Source organism: Meriones unguiculatus, chromosome 3 (assembly GCF_030254825.1).
Source record: "Meriones unguiculatus strain TT.TT164.6M chromosome 3, Bangor_MerUng_6.1, whole genome shotgun sequence".
NCBI lineage: Eukaryota > Metazoa > Chordata > Mammalia > Rodentia > Muridae > Meriones > Meriones unguiculatus.
The window spans coordinates 178,735,013-178,754,658 of record NC_083351.1 but is presented as its reverse complement, the minus strand read 5'-3'; the positions used below and the strand labels follow the sequence as shown (position 1 = coordinate 178,754,658).

At 38.2% G+C, this 19,646-nt stretch overlaps 1 protein-coding gene and 1 pseudogene across 1 annotated transcript in view; both read right to left on the bottom strand.

Moving 5' to 3' along the window:
* Ccdc18 (coiled-coil domain containing 18) overlaps window positions 1–19,646 on the bottom strand; it is a 100,700-nt gene that overhangs the window by 71,387 nt on the left and 9,667 nt on the right. Inside the window, exons 6-9 of the mRNA XM_060381106.1 lie at window positions 14,970–15,076; window positions 11,432–11,560; window positions 6,106–6,202; window positions 1,499–1,620 (exon numbers count right to left, since the gene is read on the bottom strand). Coding sequence (XP_060237089.1) covers window positions 1,499–1,620; window positions 6,106–6,202; window positions 11,432–11,560; window positions 14,970–15,076 — 455 coding nt within the window. The remainder of the gene's footprint in view (window positions 1–1,498; window positions 1,621–6,105; window positions 6,203–11,431; window positions 11,561–14,969; window positions 15,077–19,646) is intronic.
* Window positions 235–1,441, bottom strand: LOC132652832 (elongin-C-like; annotated as a pseudogene).

Below are 19,646 nucleotides of genomic sequence, written 5' to 3'. Positions count from 1 at the left end.
TAGCATGAGGTATTAGGAATTACTCTAGTAGCTTTACCTCATCTACCAAGGCAAAAATACTGAATGTACACACCGTAAGGAAAATGTACCATAATTAGACAATTAGACAAAAAAATTTTGGTTGCTCTCTCCACTTTACATTAATAGTCTGAGGTGATGAAAATGGAATAACATTACCTTCTGAAGGTTAATCACAACTATTAGTTATGAAAAAAATTACATTGTACAGAGCACCAGTCAGAAGCCCATTAAAGTTATCATCTTTAATCTAATCTCACTTAAAATTTTACAATGGATTCATCACCATTATTAGTGTGTATGAGGGAGGAGGGGACAGAGGGAGACCGGGGAGGCACATGCTACAGTACCCATGCAAAGCTTGGAGGACAGCCATGTGGCGTGGGTTCTCTCCTTCCACTTTACGTGGGTGCCAGCGGTCAAACTCCTGTCAGCAGACTTAGGCAGCAAGTGCCTTTACCTGTTAGGACACCTCACCAGTCGCTAGTCGACCTTTTTTTTTTCTGTAACTGGCATTATTTGCTTATTTCTTGGCTTGTGATACGTCCTTAATTTGTTGATGTAGCAAAACAAATTTCAACTCTGCTATGCAAATGACAGAAGGAATCTGCTCAGCAATTAACTTTAGAGTTCAATTTCATACAGGCAACATGCTATATGTGAAAAAATTACTAACTGAACTACAGGTATTAAATACTGAAAAAATTAACAATTGATTATACTTTATTTTATTTAACAATCTAGGAGGTTCGCAGCCATCAGCAGCTCCAGTGCAGTTTCAGGTGCAGTTGGGAATTCAGGAATCTCAGGGACGCTGTTAGTGTAGCGGACTTGTAGGTAAAATACATGCACACTTTTGCTAGCATGTGCGAAGGGATCTCTCTAAAATTGACCGCATTGACTTCGTCCTCAGCAAACTGCCCTGGCCCACTCAACACGGCCTTTAGTGTTCCTGATGTTAACACATGACCATCAGAAGACATTAATTTGACATACATGGCAGCAGGGCCTTCACAGCCACCACAGGTTTTCTCCTCTCCATCAATTATGTTCTTATAAAATTCTACTTGATCCCACAAGAACTCTAGTCGTTTCCTGACAGGCGGAGACACGGTCTGTTAATAGCTCGCGTCTGAAGGAAAGCGCTAGTCTACCTTCTTGACTATGGAAAAATGATGGCTACTCTCTGAGCCACTGTTTCTTCTTTTATTTAAAAAAAAAAAAGTGCACTGGGTGATTTTCTTCCTTTTTAAGCATCTTTACTAGTTAGCTAATGTGATCACACTCTAAGAATTCTTTGTGCTGATCTCTATTCTATATTTACAAATGTGTTACAATTAAGATGTCTTATATTTAAAATAGCCTTATACCTAGAAAAGTTTCAATCATAAATTTTAAGCCTTTTACATTAAATAAAAATTCCATATTTTTAAATGCTTCCTTTTTCCTATTTGCATAGAAATTTTCCGTAATAATGTACCTGCATTTCTCTTTTAAACTTTCAAATTCACTTTTATACAGATTACACTTTTCTTGAAGCCTTTTGTTTTCCTGTTCACAGTCACTAAGATTTTTCTCCAGTATTTCTTCTTCAGCTTGAACCTAAAAAAAAAGATTTGTTTTATGTGAATATACGAATATAATCATAAGTTTTACATTGTTTCAAGCTAAAATTATGAGTAGTGATTTTGGAAAGAAACAGGAATAGACTAAGTATTTCTTATATTTAAGTCCCTGGTACAGTAGTGAAAAGAAACAACATAACGAAAACACAGGAAGGAGGATGTGACGTTACTATTCACTCAGGAATCCTTAAGGGCCAGTAACAGATTGGCAAGAATTATGTCACCTGAAGGCAAAATGTTCAGGCCAAACATGAACAAGGCAAGCAATTCAAACAGGGATTGTACATCCAAGTAATTAAGGGATACCCATCAGTGCATGTGTTTCAAAATTTTAATTTTAAAAATTTAAAAATATCTCCAATGAAATAAAAACCCCAGGGGCCAACAAGATAGCTCAATGAGTATGGGTATTTGCTGTTTAACAATGCAAGCTTGACAATCTAAGTTTCTTTCCTGGAACCCATGTGCATTGGTTCAAATAAGAATAGCCCTATAGTCTCATGTTTGAACAATTGGTCCCATGTTGGTGGAACTGTTTGGGGAAGGATTAGGAAGTGTGGCCTTATTGAAAGAAGTGTGCCACTCAGAGTTTCAAAAGACTGAGATCATTTCCAATGTGTGCTCTTCCTCCTGCTTGTGTATCCAGATGTGGGCTCTCAGCTGTTTCTCTTATCATGCCTTTGCTCTGCCATCATGAACTCTAACCTTTTGGAATCATGAGCCCCAGATTAAAAGTTTTCTTCTATAAGCTGCCTTGGTCATAGTGTTTTGTCACAGCAATTGAAAGGAACTAAGACAACATATAAGGGTTGAGAAAACAATTCCAGAAAGTTATCCTCTGCCTCATATACACAGCAACACATAGACACACAAATATGATTAATAATAATAATAAGTTACAATGGTGGCACAGGAGACAACTTCCTGCACAGAACACCAACAGCACAGGCTCTAAGATCAACAATTAATAAACAGGACCTAATGAAACTGAAAAGCTTCTGTAAAGCAAAGGACACTGTCATGAAAACAAAACACCAGCCTACAGGATCTTCATCAATCCTATATCTGACAGAGGGCTAATATCCAGAATACATAAAGAACTCGAGAAATTAAAAAGCAACAAATCAAGTAATCCATTTAAAAAATGAAGTACAGAGCTAAACAGAGAATTCTCTGTAGAGGAATATAGAATGCAGAGAAACAACAACAATAACAAAATGCTCAGCATTCTTAGTCATCAGGGAAATGCAAATCAAAACGACCCAGAGACTTCACCTTACACCCATCAGAATGGCCAAGATCAAAAACTCAAGTGATAATACATGCTGAAGAGGATGTGGAAAAAGGAGAACCCTCCTCCATTGCTGGTGGGAATATAAACTTGTACAACCACTTTGGAAATCAATTTGGCGTTTTCTCAGACAATTAGGAATAGCGCTTCCTCAAGATCCAGCTATACCACTCCTAAGCATATATCCAAAATATGCTCAAGTACACAAGGACATTTGCTAAACCATGTTTGTAGCAGCTTTATTCATAATACCCAGAATCTGGAAAGAACTCAGATGTCCCTCAACTGAGTAATAATACAGAAATTGTGGTACATTTACACAATAGAATACTACTCAGCAATTAAAAACAAGGAAAGCATGAAATTTGCAGGCAAATGATGGGATCTAGAATAGATCATCCTGAGTGAGGTATCCCAGAGGCAGAAAGACACACATGGTATATATTCACTTATAAGTGGATATTAGCCATTTAATATAGGATAAACATACTAAAATCTATAGCCCCAAAGAAGCTAAGCAAAAAGGAGGACGCTGGGTAAGATGATCAATCCTCACTCAGATAGGGACGGACATTGGAAGGAAAAAACAAAAAACAGGACAGGAGCCTGTTTTTTACCACAGACGGCCTCTGAAAGACTCTACCCAGCAGTGTAACAAAGCAGATGCTGAGGCTCATAACCAAACTTTGGGCAGAGGGCAGGGAATCTTATGAAAGAAGGGGGAGATAGAAAGACCTGGAGGAGACAGAGCTCTATAAGGAGAGCAACAGAACCAAAATTTCTGGGCCCAGGAGTCTTTTGTGAGACTGATACTCCAACCAAGGACCATTCATGGAGATAACCTAGAACCCCTGCTCAGATGTAGCCAATGGCAGCTCAGTATACAAGTGGGTTCCTTAGTAAGGGGAACAGGAGCTGTCTCTGACATGAACTCAGTGGCTGGCTCTTTGATCACCTCCCCCTGAGGGGGGGCGCAACCTTGCCAAGCCACAAAGGAAGACAATGCAGCCAGTCCTGATGAGACCTGATAGGCTAGGGTCAGATGGAAGGGGAGAAGGACCTTCCTTATCAGTGGACTTGGAGAGGGCCATGGGAGGAGATGAGGAAAGGTGGGATTGAGAGGGAATGAGGGATTGGGCTACAGCTGGGATACAAAGTAAATAAACTGCAATTAATATGAAAAAAGAAAAAAATGATAGAATAGCCAAACTGAGCTATGACTCAGATCAGTGTCTTGCTCAGCTGTCAACAAAGAACATTCTTGTGCAGTACCTGAGAACTAAGCTCATAGACTGCTCAGTTTCCTAGTGGGTTCCCTAGTAAGGGTACAGGCACCATCTCTGACATGAACCCAGTGGCCAGCTCTTTGATCACCTCCCACTGTAGGGTGCAGCCTTGCCAGGCCACAGAGGAAGATGATGTAGCCTGTCATGATGAGACCTGATAGGCTAGGGTCAGATAGAAGGGGAGGAGGACCTCCCCTATCAGTGGACTAGGGAAGGGGCATAAGAGGAGAAGAGGGAGGGAGGGCGGGATTGGGAGGAGATGAGGGAGGGGGCCACATCTAGGATACAAATTTAATAAATTGTAATAAATGATAATAATAAAAATAATAAAAAATTAAAAATAGAGAAAGGGCAAAGGGGGAGAAGAGGGAGGGTAAGTGGGACTGGGAAGAGATGAGGGAGTTGGCTTCAGTGGTGATACAAAGTGTATAAATTGCAAAATAAAATTTTTTAAAAAAGAAAAAATACAATAGCACTCAGGTTGGACCTAGAATAGTAAAAGACTGAATGAATTTATTCTATTTCTTGTGTTATCCTTTGTTATATCGATCCAACTATGGAATTTTACTGAGCAAAATTAGAAACTGTTAACCCTAAATATATAATTTTTTTCTTTTTTCTTTTTTTGCGGTTTTCCAAGACAAGGTTTCTCTGTGTAGCCTTGGCTGTCTTGGACTCACCTCCTAGACCAGGCTGGCCTTGAACTCACAGAGATCTGCCTGCCTCTGCCTCCTGAGTGCTGGGATTACAGGTGTGTGACATTGCACCTGGCTCTAAGCCTATTTTTTAAAATCTATTACATTTTCCCTTTGCTTTGAAGACATTCTTCCTAAAACTATTTTTCCTCTAACATCACCTTACTAAAAGTCCCTTCTAAAATATACATTTCCTTAAGAACCTTCTCAAAGACCTTCAAAAATAGTGTTCTTATTAATTTGTACTTAAGTTTTCAATACCTGAACATGAACAGGTATGAACTTCCTGCTTCTGCATCTCAGGCTCCAATATCTACTCACTCACTCCTTCATTCTCTATATCTTTTCTATTTCTTATGTTTATGGTTGTCAGCCTAGCCTTTAATGGCTCAGCCATCTCTCCAGCCCTCTTTTCTATTTCTTATACTCATTATTCTATTCCTTCAGTAAAAGTTTCTCCTGATAACAAAAGTACTGATAAACATATTCCCTAACTAGTATTTTAGAGATTTTTATATGGTTGGACATGATGTTCTAAGTAGCTATAATTCCAGGTACTTTGGAGGCTGAGGCAGAAGTACCCTGGACAATATCATGGAACATTATTTAAAACATAACCAGGGCTGGCGAGATAATTCAGCAGTTAAGAACAGTACTGCTGGTGGAGAGGACCCGCGTTCAGTCCCTAGCTGCCTGTTCCTTGAGGACCAGGGAGTCCAAACCTCCCTTCCGGCCTCCATGGGCAACTACACTCATGTGCATACAGCACCCCTGCCCAACGTGTATGTAATTTAAAAAATTAAAATTATGTAAAACCCCACAAAATTAAAATAAATTTGAAATAAAAGTTTTGGGGATTTATTTGTTGTTTGTTCATTTGTTGGTTTGTTTTTCAAGGCAGGGTTAGCCCTGTGTAGCCCTGGATGTCCTGAAACTATTTCTATAGACCAGGTTGGCCTCAAACTCAGAGATTTACCTGTCTCTGCCTCGCAAATGTTGGCATTAAAGGCATGTACCACCTCCACCTGGTTGAACTAAAAAATTTATTTCAATTATTTCAATTTTATTAGTTTGTTAACAAATAAGATCTTTAAAATTGTTATTCAATAGGTAAAAAATTCTATGTATCATCTCCTTTTAGCTATGGACAGCGAAACAAGACCCTGAATTTGAACACCCTCTTCCCTCACCTTTTCCAGCTTCTCAGCCACTTTCTCTTTATACTGCTGGAAAGCTCTGCTCAGCTCCTCTGCATTACACAGCGCTTCATTCCTCTGCTGCTCCGCTCTAAGGTTTCAAACAAAAACAACGAAAGTAAGGATTCTCTTTATTGAGAACTTCATGTACCTGTGTCTGTGTGTATGTGGGTATGCATTGTGTCATATATGGACATATGTGGTATACATGCTTTTGTGTATGTGTAGACATGTGTACATAGCTATACATCCATGTGTTTGGACATGCATTTCGAGATCAAAGGTCAACAACAAGTTTCTTCCTCAGTTGTTTTCCACTGCATTTTTGGGACAGGGTCTCTCATTGAACCTGGGGCTACTTGTTTGGCTAGACTGGCTAGCCAATGAGTTCCAAGGCTCTACCTGTCTCCATCTTCCCAATGCTGAGATTACAGATACATGTATGCAGCTGTGCCTAGTGGGTCCTGGAGATCCAAACTCAGGTAACTATGTTTACATAGCAGATTTTATCAAATGAATCATCTTTCTAAGAACAGGAGTAATTTTTAACCAAAACCTTATTAGGCTTTACTGTGAAATTATAGTTAGTTTTACTACAATAACTTTCTCACTCTAGCAGCATAAATATAATACAAAGCACTTATCAATTCAGAAGCATACATAAATTCCTATGCATAGGCAATTCTATCCCCTAATCTAGAAACAGACTAAAGGAGCATCCTTACAGAGAACAATAAATTTGTACAAGTTAAGTCATATGATCAATCTATGGTGTAGAATGTAAGATAATCAATTAATTCTATATGACCCATGAAAAGATTAAGTTAAATTTTAAAAGGTACTTAAACAAAACCAAACAACAAAACAGTAACTTTCAGGAGACAGTGGCAAGGAGAAATCTCAATCTGTAGCCAGCCTGGTCTACAAAGTAAGTTCAAGGCCATCCAGGATTACATAGGCTCAAAAGAAAAACAAACCCCGTAATTTTTACTAATATAAAACTGAACAATAAGAATGAACCACCACCATGCATTGCTTAAAGCAGACCCTGCTCCCTGCCTCCTGGGTGAGCCCAACTTTCTTCATAATTTTCATACTTAACTGAAAGCACTAAGCTTCTTTAATCAGTATCATCCCAATATAAAACTTTTTTATATTTAAAATCACACCCATCACATCCTTTTTATAAGGGAAACTTGTGACCCTTCTATTAACCAAGGTCACTTAAACCATCTATAGTCTTAAATCTTTCCCTTCACAAACTTTTTACTTTCTGTATTTAAGCTTCTTGAAACAAATTTTAAGTGAAAGTATAATTAATTTCCTAAATCTACATGGTTCTTTTGCTTTTGTTTGGTTTTGTGAGAAAGTGTCTCTCTGTGTAGTCCTGGCTGTCCTCAAACTCCCAGGCTGGCCTCGAACTCACAGAGATCCTCCTGCCTCTGCCTCCCAACTTCTAGGATTAAAGATGTGTGCCACTATGCCTGGCCCTGGATGAAGATTTTTAGTTGTGCTGTTCAACTCTCCAAGCCATTTTTTAAAGTTTTTTCTTATTTGTTAATATTTATTTAATCTTATGTTATGTGTGTGTCGTCTTCTGTACATGTGTGTATCTGACTATACGTAGGGCTCCCTGCGTGGGAGCCCGCGGAGGTCACAAGAGGCTTCAGACCTGTAACTGTTGCAGAAGGTTGTGAACCACCATGTGCGTGATGCAGCCAAACCAGGTCCTCTCAAAGAGCAGCCAGTGCTCTTAACCACTTAGCCGTCTCTCCAGGCCTGAAGTCCTTAATTTTTATCACTAAATCTTACAATTCCTAATAAATGTGTGAACTCATTCCCTAACTATAGATGTGTTTCTCCTTGAATTCTATTAGGTCTGTTACACATTTTGGTAGTAACTATAGATATATACATTCAGAACCTTTATCCTTTCCTGTTTAATTGCTACTTAAATCCAGGGTGAAGTCATCTACTGCCTGTCACCCAATACTCAAGAGTTTGCCACAAGAGAATCCAGACGGCGGCTAGCTAGCTCAGTGGGTAAAAGCTCTTACCAACCACGCTGCCAGACCCACACAGCTGAAGACAGAACCAGTTCCCACAAATTGTTTTCTGACCCGCCACATCTGCGGCACCTGAGTACACACTAAAGTACAAATCAAAAAACTACTCAGCAATGTTACTTTCTTGTACTTCTGTACCTTAACTACACTGTCTGGAATTAATCTATTCCCATTCATGTCCCCTGCAAAAGCAAAGTTAATACTCTAATCAGAAGGAAGGAGGAAAAAAGAAGAGAAGGCAACAAAGGAGAGGCAAAGAGGGGAAAGAAGGGAATGGAAAAGAAAGTAGACAAAATGAAAGGAAGGAAGCTTCTTATCTAAGTGCTATAGGAGAAATCTAGCAGCTCTCTTTTCATATTTGTTAGCTGTTCTAAATGTGGTTTTCACATATTAGTATCTCTTTGAATACCCACGTACAAAGCTTATCCGAGTAAGTGTGAATCTTAGGATATTAAACCACGTAAGTTATACAATAATTAAAATTGGTTAGTTAGTACTTACTTACATATTTATATAGACATCTTAGACGTTTCTTTTTCTCGTGCATGCCAAGGTAATACCAACTTAACAGATGAAAAGCTAAAGTTTTAAAAATGAAATGGTTTTTCAAGGTAACAAAAACAATGAGAGGAAAAAAATCTGACTCCCAAATCTGAACATTTTCATTACAAAATACTGCCTAACAAACAAGAAATATTTCTGTAAAAATGTTCTTCCAAATAGATTTACATGAAAAATAACTTCTATGTATGTTAGGAGTAGTCTTTAGGGGAGTAAGTGCACATGAAAGCAAAGACTTAACAATGTATCCTATTTGTTTGTTTGTGGCACTGAGGATTGAACCTATATTCTGAGATATATCACCAGCACCCTTTGAACTACTTTATTGTAAAATATGAGCTCCCTAAGTTGCCAAGGCTGAAGGTGAATTCACTCTGTAGCTCATCTAAGTCTTGAACTTATGGACTCTTCTCAGGCTCCTGAGTAGCCGAGATTACTTTCTTGATAATCTGATATATTTCATGGTATAAATCTATAAAACACATTTTATTGTCAAATATAAAAATGTAGATTATGGGGCTAGAATAACAGGTCAGTAGTTAAAGTACTTGTTGATCTTCAGGGGATCCAGTTTCAGTTTCCAACACACACAAAGCAGCTTTCAACCATTTCTAAGTCCAGTTCCAGGAGCTCTGATGTCCTCTTTTCCACGGGTACCACACACATATATAGTGCACACACACATATACAGGCATAACTTTCATGCACATTAAATAAATAAACCTTTTAAAAAGTTTTTACAAGCCAGACATGCTGTCTCAAGCCTTTATTTCCAGCACTTGGGAGGCAGAGGCATGAGGATCTTGTAAGTTCGAGGCCAGCCTGGTCTGCAGAGTAAAAAGAAGTTGAAGGAGAAAAATACATGAATTGGAAAAAAAAGGTTTTTATATGTAGATTATGATTTTATCCTATGTAAAAGTTGAAGTAGGATAAAGATGCAGCTGAGCTAATGCAGAGCTTGCTTAATATGCACAAGACACTGAGTCTGAGCCCAACACAAAGCAAAATCAAACAAGAACTCCTAATCATATTTTCTATAAAATCTCATTAATTTAAACTCAAAACTATTAAATACTTATTAATGTAAAAATTTACATTAATAGTAAATTAATAGTACAAAATAGTACTTGAAGTTAGTGATTCCGGCAAGGCCTAGTGCCTAAAACCTGTAATCCCAGTTCTTGTATAGAAGGGCAGGAGAACCAGGTACAAGTTCAAGGTATGCCTAGCCTACAGCAGAAAACTCTGTTAGATTAATTAATAAGTAAACAGGTCCTTAGTTAGGACTAACTACAAAACTTCATCTCAAAAGACAGTCTACAGCCGAGTGATCCCAGCACTCTGGGAGGCAGAGGCAGGCAAATCTCTCTGAGTTTGAGGCCAGCCTGATCTACAAAATGAGTCCAGGACTTCCAAGGTTACACAGAGAAACCCTGTCTTGGGGAAAAAAATAAAGACAATCTATATAAAACAGATAATTTTTTGTTATTTACATATTTCTAAAGTAGACTAATCACTTTCTCATGAATTGACCTTTTTCCTAAAGTATTTATAAATCAAAATTTTAAAGAGTGTATATATAATATTTTATTTAGAAAAAGTAATACCGAAATTGAATTCATTAATTTCACAACTTAATTTCAGAAATAAATATCTTTATATTAATAATTATTACTAATATACAAAAAAATTAATCCTAGTCTACAATACCAGAACAAATTCCATACATGAAAATTTTAAGGTTGACTCATTACAGGAAAGGCACTTGCCTGAGGACCAGAGTTCATGCTCCAGGACCCATAAGGTAAAAGGACAAAATTGACTCCTGTAAGTTGTCCTGTGACTTCCACACATGTTCACTGGCACATATTTGGCCACACACACACACATAAATAAATATTTAAAAATTTACTTACAAAATCTTAATGAAAAATGAAAAAAATGGATACAAAAAAGGATATTAAGCTAGTCTACTGCCAAATGTCTAAAATATTTACACTTCAAAATTTTCTTTAGAGTCAGGCAACATAACTAGGCAAACATTCTACCATGTCTATAATACTAGCACTTAATCCCACACTCAGGAGGCAGAGGCAGGTGATCTATGAGTTCAAGGGAAGCCTGATCTACAGAGTGAATTCTAGGACAGCCAAGGCTACACAGAGAAACCCTGTCTTAAAAAAACAAACAAACAAAAACAGAAAAGAAAATGAGGCAGAAGAACTACAGCAAATTGGAGCCTAGCCTGGGCTGCCCTGTGAGAACCAGGCCAACCAAGATTACGCGGCAATAGCCTATTTCAAAAAATAAAAATTAAAATAAGGTGTGTGTGTGAGGGGGCGATATGGGGCTACAAGGATGTAAAGTGAATAAAAAATAAACAAATTTTTAAAAATTCAAGCTTGGGCTGGAGAGCTGGCTCAAAGGTTAAGAGCAATGGCTGCTCTTCCAGAGGCTCTGAGTTCAATTCCCACCACCCATGTGGTGGCTCACAACCATCTGTAATGAGATCTTGCGCCCTCTGCTGGCATGTGTAGGTGTACGCGCAGGCAAATCATTGTATACAGAATCTTTAAAAAGAAAAACTATTTAAAAATTTAAGGTAAAAAAGCGATTTGCTTTAAAAGCAATATGGTGCAGGGATGCAGCAGGCTCACAGCATGCAGGGCACTCAGGGCCACACACCCACGTACCTCTTTCCTTGTTTGCTTTGTTCAAGCAAGTCCACCTTCAATTTTATACATTCCTCCTTGGCCTTCTGCAAACTGTGTTCCTTTTCAATCACCATTTTCTGACTCTGCTCTAATTTATCTTCTGCTTCTCTATAAATAGAGGATAAACTGTTAATATGATTGCTGGAGAAATAGAAAAATAATGCGACATAATTACTTTAAGAATAATTAAATCAGTAAGTTCAAAAGACAAATATATAATGACAGAGAAAGGCATATTCCTAAATTACCAATTAAATACTATTTGTGTGGCATAAAGAATACTTTCATCAGATGAGAACCCCATGTAAAGTAAAAGCTCATATCATATTTCAAATTCACTGACTGAGCATGGTGGCACCCAGTTAAATCCACAGCATTCAAGAGGCAAAAGCAGTAAGATCAGAAATTCAAAGTCATCCTCAGCTACGGTTTTTACAAAAATGAACATATTCCATACAAACTAGAAGCACTTCTATCTACTTCAGAAACAAAGCAAATGTAATTGCTACCACTTCTACAGCCAAAGATATTTTTGATTGTTCAATCCAATGAAAAACACAAAAACAGAACAGTAGCAAGAAATACAAATTCTGAGCAATAAATTTTTGTTATTTGTTGATAATTATCATTTAGTTACCTAGAATATTGAGGACAATCAAGATAAAAACGATTAGACTAGCGGGCTGGAGAGACGGCTTAAAGAGTACTTGCTGATTTTCTGGAGGACCAAGGTTGGATTGCCAGCATCCATGTGGCAATCCATGTCCAGGGAATCTGACAGCCTCTTCTGGTCTCCATGAGCAGCAGGTATGCACACTGTACACAGACGTACATGCAGACAAAATACCCAGACAGGACTGCTAAGAGGAAAAGGTGCTTGCCACCAGTACTGATGACTTCAGCTCAGTCCCTGGAGCCATGTGGAGTGAGCGCAGTACCTCCGGCAGGCTGTGAGCACGGTAACTCCAGCAGGCTGTTCTAACCGTCACACGTGTGCCCTGGCATGCCCACACCACTGCCCAACCCCAATGAAGAAACCAATGTAAGACAAACATGTTTAGAAAGGAATATTCGAATGCAGTAATTATTACATGGGATATAAATATGAGCCAGATACAATGCTGTAGTCCAAATGCTGGGACATGAGGATGGAGAACCGCCAACCTGGACAACCTAGCAAGGCCTTAAACCCACAGCAGCTAAGCTAACCCATAAGGGCACACAGGAAAAACCTTTCAAGAAAGAGAAGATAAAATGCTACAAAAGGAAAAGGTGAAGAAAAATGCAACTGGAAAAGGAGACAGGAAGGACTAAATGACATGGGAGATGGCAGAACAGAAAGAACACAGAGAGGGACAGCTAACACTAGAGGCCTTTGAAAATCCGTATGGAAACCCACTATTATAAAAGCTTCCTAAAATACAGAGAAGAGTGGGGGGCAGTTCCTCAAATAGATACCACACACTGAAGAAACAAAAGGTACCATCTTCCCATACCATTCCAGAGTAACTCTTTTTGAGTTACTGGCCAATGGGCCCATGAAATGTCAAACTTGCAGGCTATGGCCATTGCTCTTAGTTACCATGACTCCAGAATTTGTTTGTCTGTTTTTCCCCTTGTTTGTTTCTCTGTGTGTACTCTGGGTATTTTCGAACTCACTTTGTAGACCAGGCTAGTCTTGAACTCACAGAGATCCACCTGCCTCCGTCTCCCAAGTGATTAAAAGGTATGCATCACCATGCCCTGCTTACCCTCCAGAACGTGATGGTAAGTCTCTACTGAGGATACCACATGCTTGAGTACAGAACATGAAGAGATCTAGCAAGTACTCAACTCATGACTAGATTTCCTAGTGCTCAAAGGTTCTATGCATGTGACAGGAGAAGAAAGGTCATCATCATCTCATCCAGAGGAACCCTTCCAGCTACAATAATGACCTGCCTCGCTAGATATACCCACGATACAATAATGGCACAAATTTTAAGGGAGTAACCAACCATTTTCTCCTTGGATTTAAGGACTGCTCCATGAGACAGAACCGACACCTGGCAGTGTCGACAAGGGTTAGAGCCTGTGGCTAAACTGGCCGTACACGTTAGGTGAGGATCTCTTGCTATTATCTGCCAAATGGACACAGGATGAAAACAACTACTGAGTTGTTATACTATCAGTTCATCACTCAACCCAATAGGAGATGCTTCACCTTACACTTGATGGCAATTAACACAGAGACCCAAAACTTGTGAATATGCAGAGAATAAGAGGCTGTGGCATGTTTAGCCTTAAATGGGACATCTAGGCTCAGAGATCTGCATGGAAGAGAGAACAGAAATATTTTAAGAGCTAGAGAGTAGTGACTTTAGAGAAATCACTGTTTTCCAGAAATTCCAGAATGTAGAAAGAAAGATAGGTACAAAGTCCTACCCCTAATTGAGGAGCTATTGGCATTTGATAGTTTCTGAAAGAATGAGAGTCACTTTTCTTTAATGGTGTAAACCTTTACTCCAAGCTGCACTCCAGGACAGGCCCCATGCCTAAGAGTAGTTGGCCAACACAAAAATAATTCAAAGTGGGGGCTTGGGGAGACTGAGCAAGCAAGTGAGCAAGCTTTTGCACAAACATCTGAGAAGAGTGGGAAGAAAGGAATGAATATGATCAAATACATTGTATGAAACTCTCAAAGAATTAATAAAAAAACTGATCAAAAAAATTTTAAAAACCCTGGAATGCATTTAAGCTAATATATTTATTACAAAGAAAGTTCTAAAACTGATAAATTTAAAAGACATTTTAACATACATCAGACTCACCTATGGTACTTACTAAAATTTAGCTGCATGTGGTGGCACATGCCTTTAATCCCAGAACTATGCAGGTAGAGATAGGTAAATCTCTGAATTCAAGGCCAGCCTGATTTACAGAGTGAGCTCAAGGACAGCCAGAGCTACATAAAGAAACCTTCTATCAAAACCAAATATAAACATATGTGTGTGTGTGTGTGTGTGTGTGTGTGTGTGTATATCTGAGCTTCATCTTCCAAAGTTTGTGATATATGCATATATATATATATATTCAAAAATTCACATTTCTATCACCTTCCCAGATAATGCTAATACTGCTAGTCCAAGAACAGTGATGAGAATCACTCAAATATAACGTGATGCCTAGTATACACTATATTCAAAATAGAATAAATGATAAAATACCCTATTTCTTGTACTTAAACTCCATTGAAGCAATGAGTATGTAATGCAATATAGGACAAGAAATGAACTAATTCATATTAAACACAAGTATGCAAATAAGCACCTCAGCTGAACATAATCCATCTTTAGTCCTTGTACACTGCATGCAAGCTACAGCTATGAGAAGCTATAATTGACTAAATGAATCTGATAATGTGTTAAAACATTACATCACCAAAGATTTACTGGGGAGAAGAGACAAGAATTAGTAAGATACATCAAACAGAAGTACAAAATAAAAAAAAAAATTTCAAGCTAAACAGTGTATTTACCTCAAAACTTTATCTTGAGCTGAAACTTCTGCTTCCAAATTCAGAATCTGTTCTTCTAAGATTGGGATGTTGGCTACCTGCTCTTGGGCAGACTCAAGCAAAGACATCTAAAACAAAAACAAACAGATAAAAAAAGACAACCTTTATGGTACTGTTTCAGGAAATAAATCTATCTTAGTCTTTCCTTGTCAGATGAGAAGGCTCAATAGGACTCCTCAGGCACTGGCTACATGGAAAAACCTATCTTATCTATTTCTTTGATCAGCTTTAATATATATACACCATCATCATAACACAGGCTCAGGATATGACCTGCCATTACCCTCAAGTATCTCAGTATACTTGAGGGAAACTACAAATAATGATTTACTACACATAATGATTTTTTTATTTTTATTTATCTTTATTTATTTATTTATTTATTGGTTTTTCAAAACAGGGTTTCTCTGTGTAACAGCCCTGACTGTCTTGGATGTACTTTGTAGACCAGGCTGGCCTTGAATTCATAGAAATCTGCCTGCTTCTGCCTCCCAAGTGCTGGGATTAAAGATGTGAGGCAGCACTGCCTGGCATAAAATAATTCTTAACATTATTTAGGAAGATTAATTTCACATGGTAGAATACATACACACATATTAGAATATATATATATATATGTTATATACATATATATGACCAAAGTAAAGAATTATGTAAGAAATATATATTGAATTTTTGACTGAAAACTAATTTTAGAAAGCATGTTTAATAAAAAAAACCTAAATAATTCAGAAATACATAGTAACCCTATAACCAGAAAGATGTAGTAAAACTACTGAAGTAGGGAAGGAATACACAATGCAATGCAAATGGTAGAGAATTATTATTTAATTAATCAATAATCAAAATGTCGATGAGAACTGCTTATACTTGAAAAGCAGGTTGAGAACATAAAGTTGGAAGCAGGGAAGGCATCCTGGAGAGAAAAGAAAAGATTGTCCAGAGTCTCTACAATAAATCCTCACCCTCCCTTTTCCCATGCCTAGAACACCAGCAGCCAGGTAAAAGACTTCATTATGTGAAGAAACTGAGACTCCTCAGAGATGAGGCAGAGGTATTAAAAGGGATCACACAAAGCCATAGCCCCCAAGTTTCTACTCACATCTCATTTGAAGCTATCCCACAGGCAAAAATTCAGTCTTCTTGGGGGGGGTTCTTTGTTTAATTTTTTTGTTTCGTTTTGTTTGAGACAGTCTCTCTCTACATAGCCTTGGCTGTCCTGGAACTCACTATGGAAACCAGGATAGCCTCAAACTCACAGAAATGCTCCTGACTCTGACTCCCATGTGATGGGATTAAAGGCATACACCACCACACCTCGTTCTAAATATTCTTTAATGAAGAAATTAGCTCTAGAGCTGGGCACAGTGGCACATGCCTATAACCTCAGCACTCAGGGAGGCAGAGGCAGAGGCAGGCAGATATCTGTGAGTTCAAGGCCAGCCTCTTCTACAAAGCAAGGCAGGGCAGCCAAGGCTACCCTGAAAAACACTGTCTTGAAAACAAAAACAAAAAAAGAACTTAGCTCCAAATAAAGACCATTATACACGAGTCCTCCTCTGGGGGACTTGGTGAATACTTGCCTCAAAAATGGCCACTTCTATAAATCATCACTCACAAATGAAGCCTACTGAACAGACTTCACTAACACATAGGCAACTTCTAAATTACTTTTAAATATCTTTCTCTTAAATATGAATAACCAAAGCACTATGACCTTTCTAAAAGCTAACAAGCACAAGCAAATAAAAAAAATTAAAAAAAAAACATCTTTTTAAAAAATTTATTTTCTTTTCTTTTATGTGCATTGGTGTGAAAGTGTCAGACTGCCTGGAATTGGAGTTACAGACAGTTGTGAGCTGTCATGTGGTTGCTGGTGTTGAACTCTGGTCCTTTGGAAGAGCATATAGTGCTCTTAACCACTGAGCCTTCTCTCCAACCCCAATTACCATCTTATATTGTATCTGGATGTTACAAAGCACAAAACATGCAGAACAATGAGTTTCAGAAAAAAGAAAGAAGCAAGTAGCCAAAAGGCTCAATGGAAATATATATATATATATATATATATACACACACACACACACACACATATATATATATATATATATAGTTGTTGTTAATGCTGAAAATGTATCCTGAAAAAAAAAATAACATGAAAAAAATAACTTTGACTTATATGGAATTACAAAAAAAATCCTGAAGATTTAGAGGACAAACCCAAGTGATTTCACATTTAACCAATATACAAAATAAGATAAAGGGAAGACAATTCTATTGTCCTACAAAAAGATGTAAGAAAAACTAGTAGGACACTTTAATGAAGAAATTAGCTCCAGAGCTGGGCACAGTGGCACATGCCTATAACTCAGGGAGGCAGAGGCAGAGGCAAAGGCAGAGGCAGGCAGATATCTGTGAGTTCAAGGCCAGCCTCTTCTACAAAGCTAGGTCCTTCATGTAATAATCAGCACAATAAAGGCCTATGCAAAGACCTGTCAACATCATGTGTGTGTGCATGTGGTTTATTCTGAGCCAAGGCTTCTCTGAATAGTCCTGGCTGTCCTGGAAGCCTGTAGGCCAGGCGGGCCTCAAACTCAGAAATTTGACTGCCCTCTGACTCCCAAGCACTGTCAACTACCACCCAGCAAACATAAAAATTTTAAATGCCAAGGAAAAAGAATAAGTCTTAAAACTTGGAATATGAAAAACACAAATGGACAAAAGATTACGTGCTAAGCAGAGTGATTCACAACAGCACCAGACTATAGTGGGTTAGCCTGAGGTTTTTCACTTTCCTTGCTGTATCTGATTCAAAGCAGAACTGGAGAACACACAATGGGAAAGCAATGCTCTGAAATATTTAAGGTATGATTTTATCCTAGAAGTTAATCATGAGTTAGTAGGACTCCATATTTTCAGATAGGCCCATAAGAAACTAAAGGAGAAGCTACAATTACGTGACGAGAAAAAAAAAAAGGATTTAGGAGACAGCAATTTCAATTAGAAAAACATCAGAGATATTAGAATAGAATAGCTAGCAGGCCTGAAAGACACACACTCAGGAAGCAGCAGAGCTGAGAATGGTGGCATATTCCTGTAATCCCACTACTTGAGAAGGCAGGAGGATCAGGAGGTCAAGGTCATCCTTCCTATATGATGAGTTTAAGGCCAGTACAGGCTGCATAAATTCTCAAAATCAGAGACAAAAACAGAAACAAAAAACAAGGGCTAAGAAGTTAGCTCAGTTTGTAGAGTTCTTGCATAGTATGTAGTAGACTTTTTGGTTTGTTTTTTAAGACAGGGTTTCTCTGTGTAGCTTTGGCTGTCCTGGACTCACTTTGTAGACCAGGTTGGCCTCAAACTCAAGAGATTTGCCTGCCTCTGCCTCCCAGTGTGCTGGGATTACAGGAATGCACCACCTGCCAGGCACAGGAAATGGAGTTTATCTTGAGCATCTCACTAACTGGATATAGTAATACCTGACTATAATCCTAGCCCTTGGGGGGATGAAGGGAGGAGGTTTAGAAGTTCAAAGCCATTTTTAACAATAATGAGTTAAGGATAGTCTGGGATATATAAGACCCTGCCTCACTGGGTAGTGGTGGTGCACGGCTTTAATCCCAGCACTTGGGGGCACAGGCTGGTGGATCTCTGCGTTCAAACACACCCTGGTCTACAAAGTGAGTTACAAGACAGCCAGGGATACACAGAGAAACCCTCTCTCAAAAAACAAAAGGACCCTGCCTCAAAACAAGTTACATTAAAAAAGCGAGAGAGAACACACACAGAAAGAAAAACTTAGACTTTTGTGTATGTATAGGTTTATAATGATTTTTTGTTTTGATATAATGCTGTTTAGGATTTTTGAAACTGGCCATGCAGTTCTGAAACTTCTTAAGTAGACCAGACTATCCACAAACTCAAAGTCCTCATGTCTCAGTGCTGGGACCACAAATGTGATCCATCACATCCAGATATACAGTACTTTCCTACCACCAAAAATATTAGCTCATGGATCTCATTCTGACCTTCAAGTTGACACTTAACTGAGAATGACCTGAATATGATTTCCTTTCCTTCAACTCCCACATACTGGATACATAATATATCATTTAACCGCAGTTATTGATGTAAATCAAGCAACTCTGTATTCTAGTACTGATATGTTTACCTTTTTCACTAAAATTGAAAAGAAAGTTAAAGAATCACTATTCGAAGATGATATGATGGTACACATAAGTGACCCCAAAAATTCTACCAGGGAACCCCAAAAACTGATAAACACTTTCAGCAGAGTGGCTGGATACAAAATTAACTAAAAAACCAAAAACCAGTAGCCCTCTTTTATACAAGCGATAAACAATCTGAGAAATTAGGAAAACAACACCTTTAGATATAGACACAAAAAATATAAAGTATCTTGGTGTGACTCTAACCAAACAAGCGAAAGACTTGTATGAAAAATACTTCAAGTCTCTGAAGGAAGAAACTGAAGAAATATCAGAAGATAGATCTCTCATGCTCATGGATCAGTAGGATTAACATAGTGAAAATGGCCATCTTACCAAAAGCAATCTACAGACTCAATGCAATTCCCATCAAATTACCAACACAATTCTTTACAGACCTTGAAAGAAA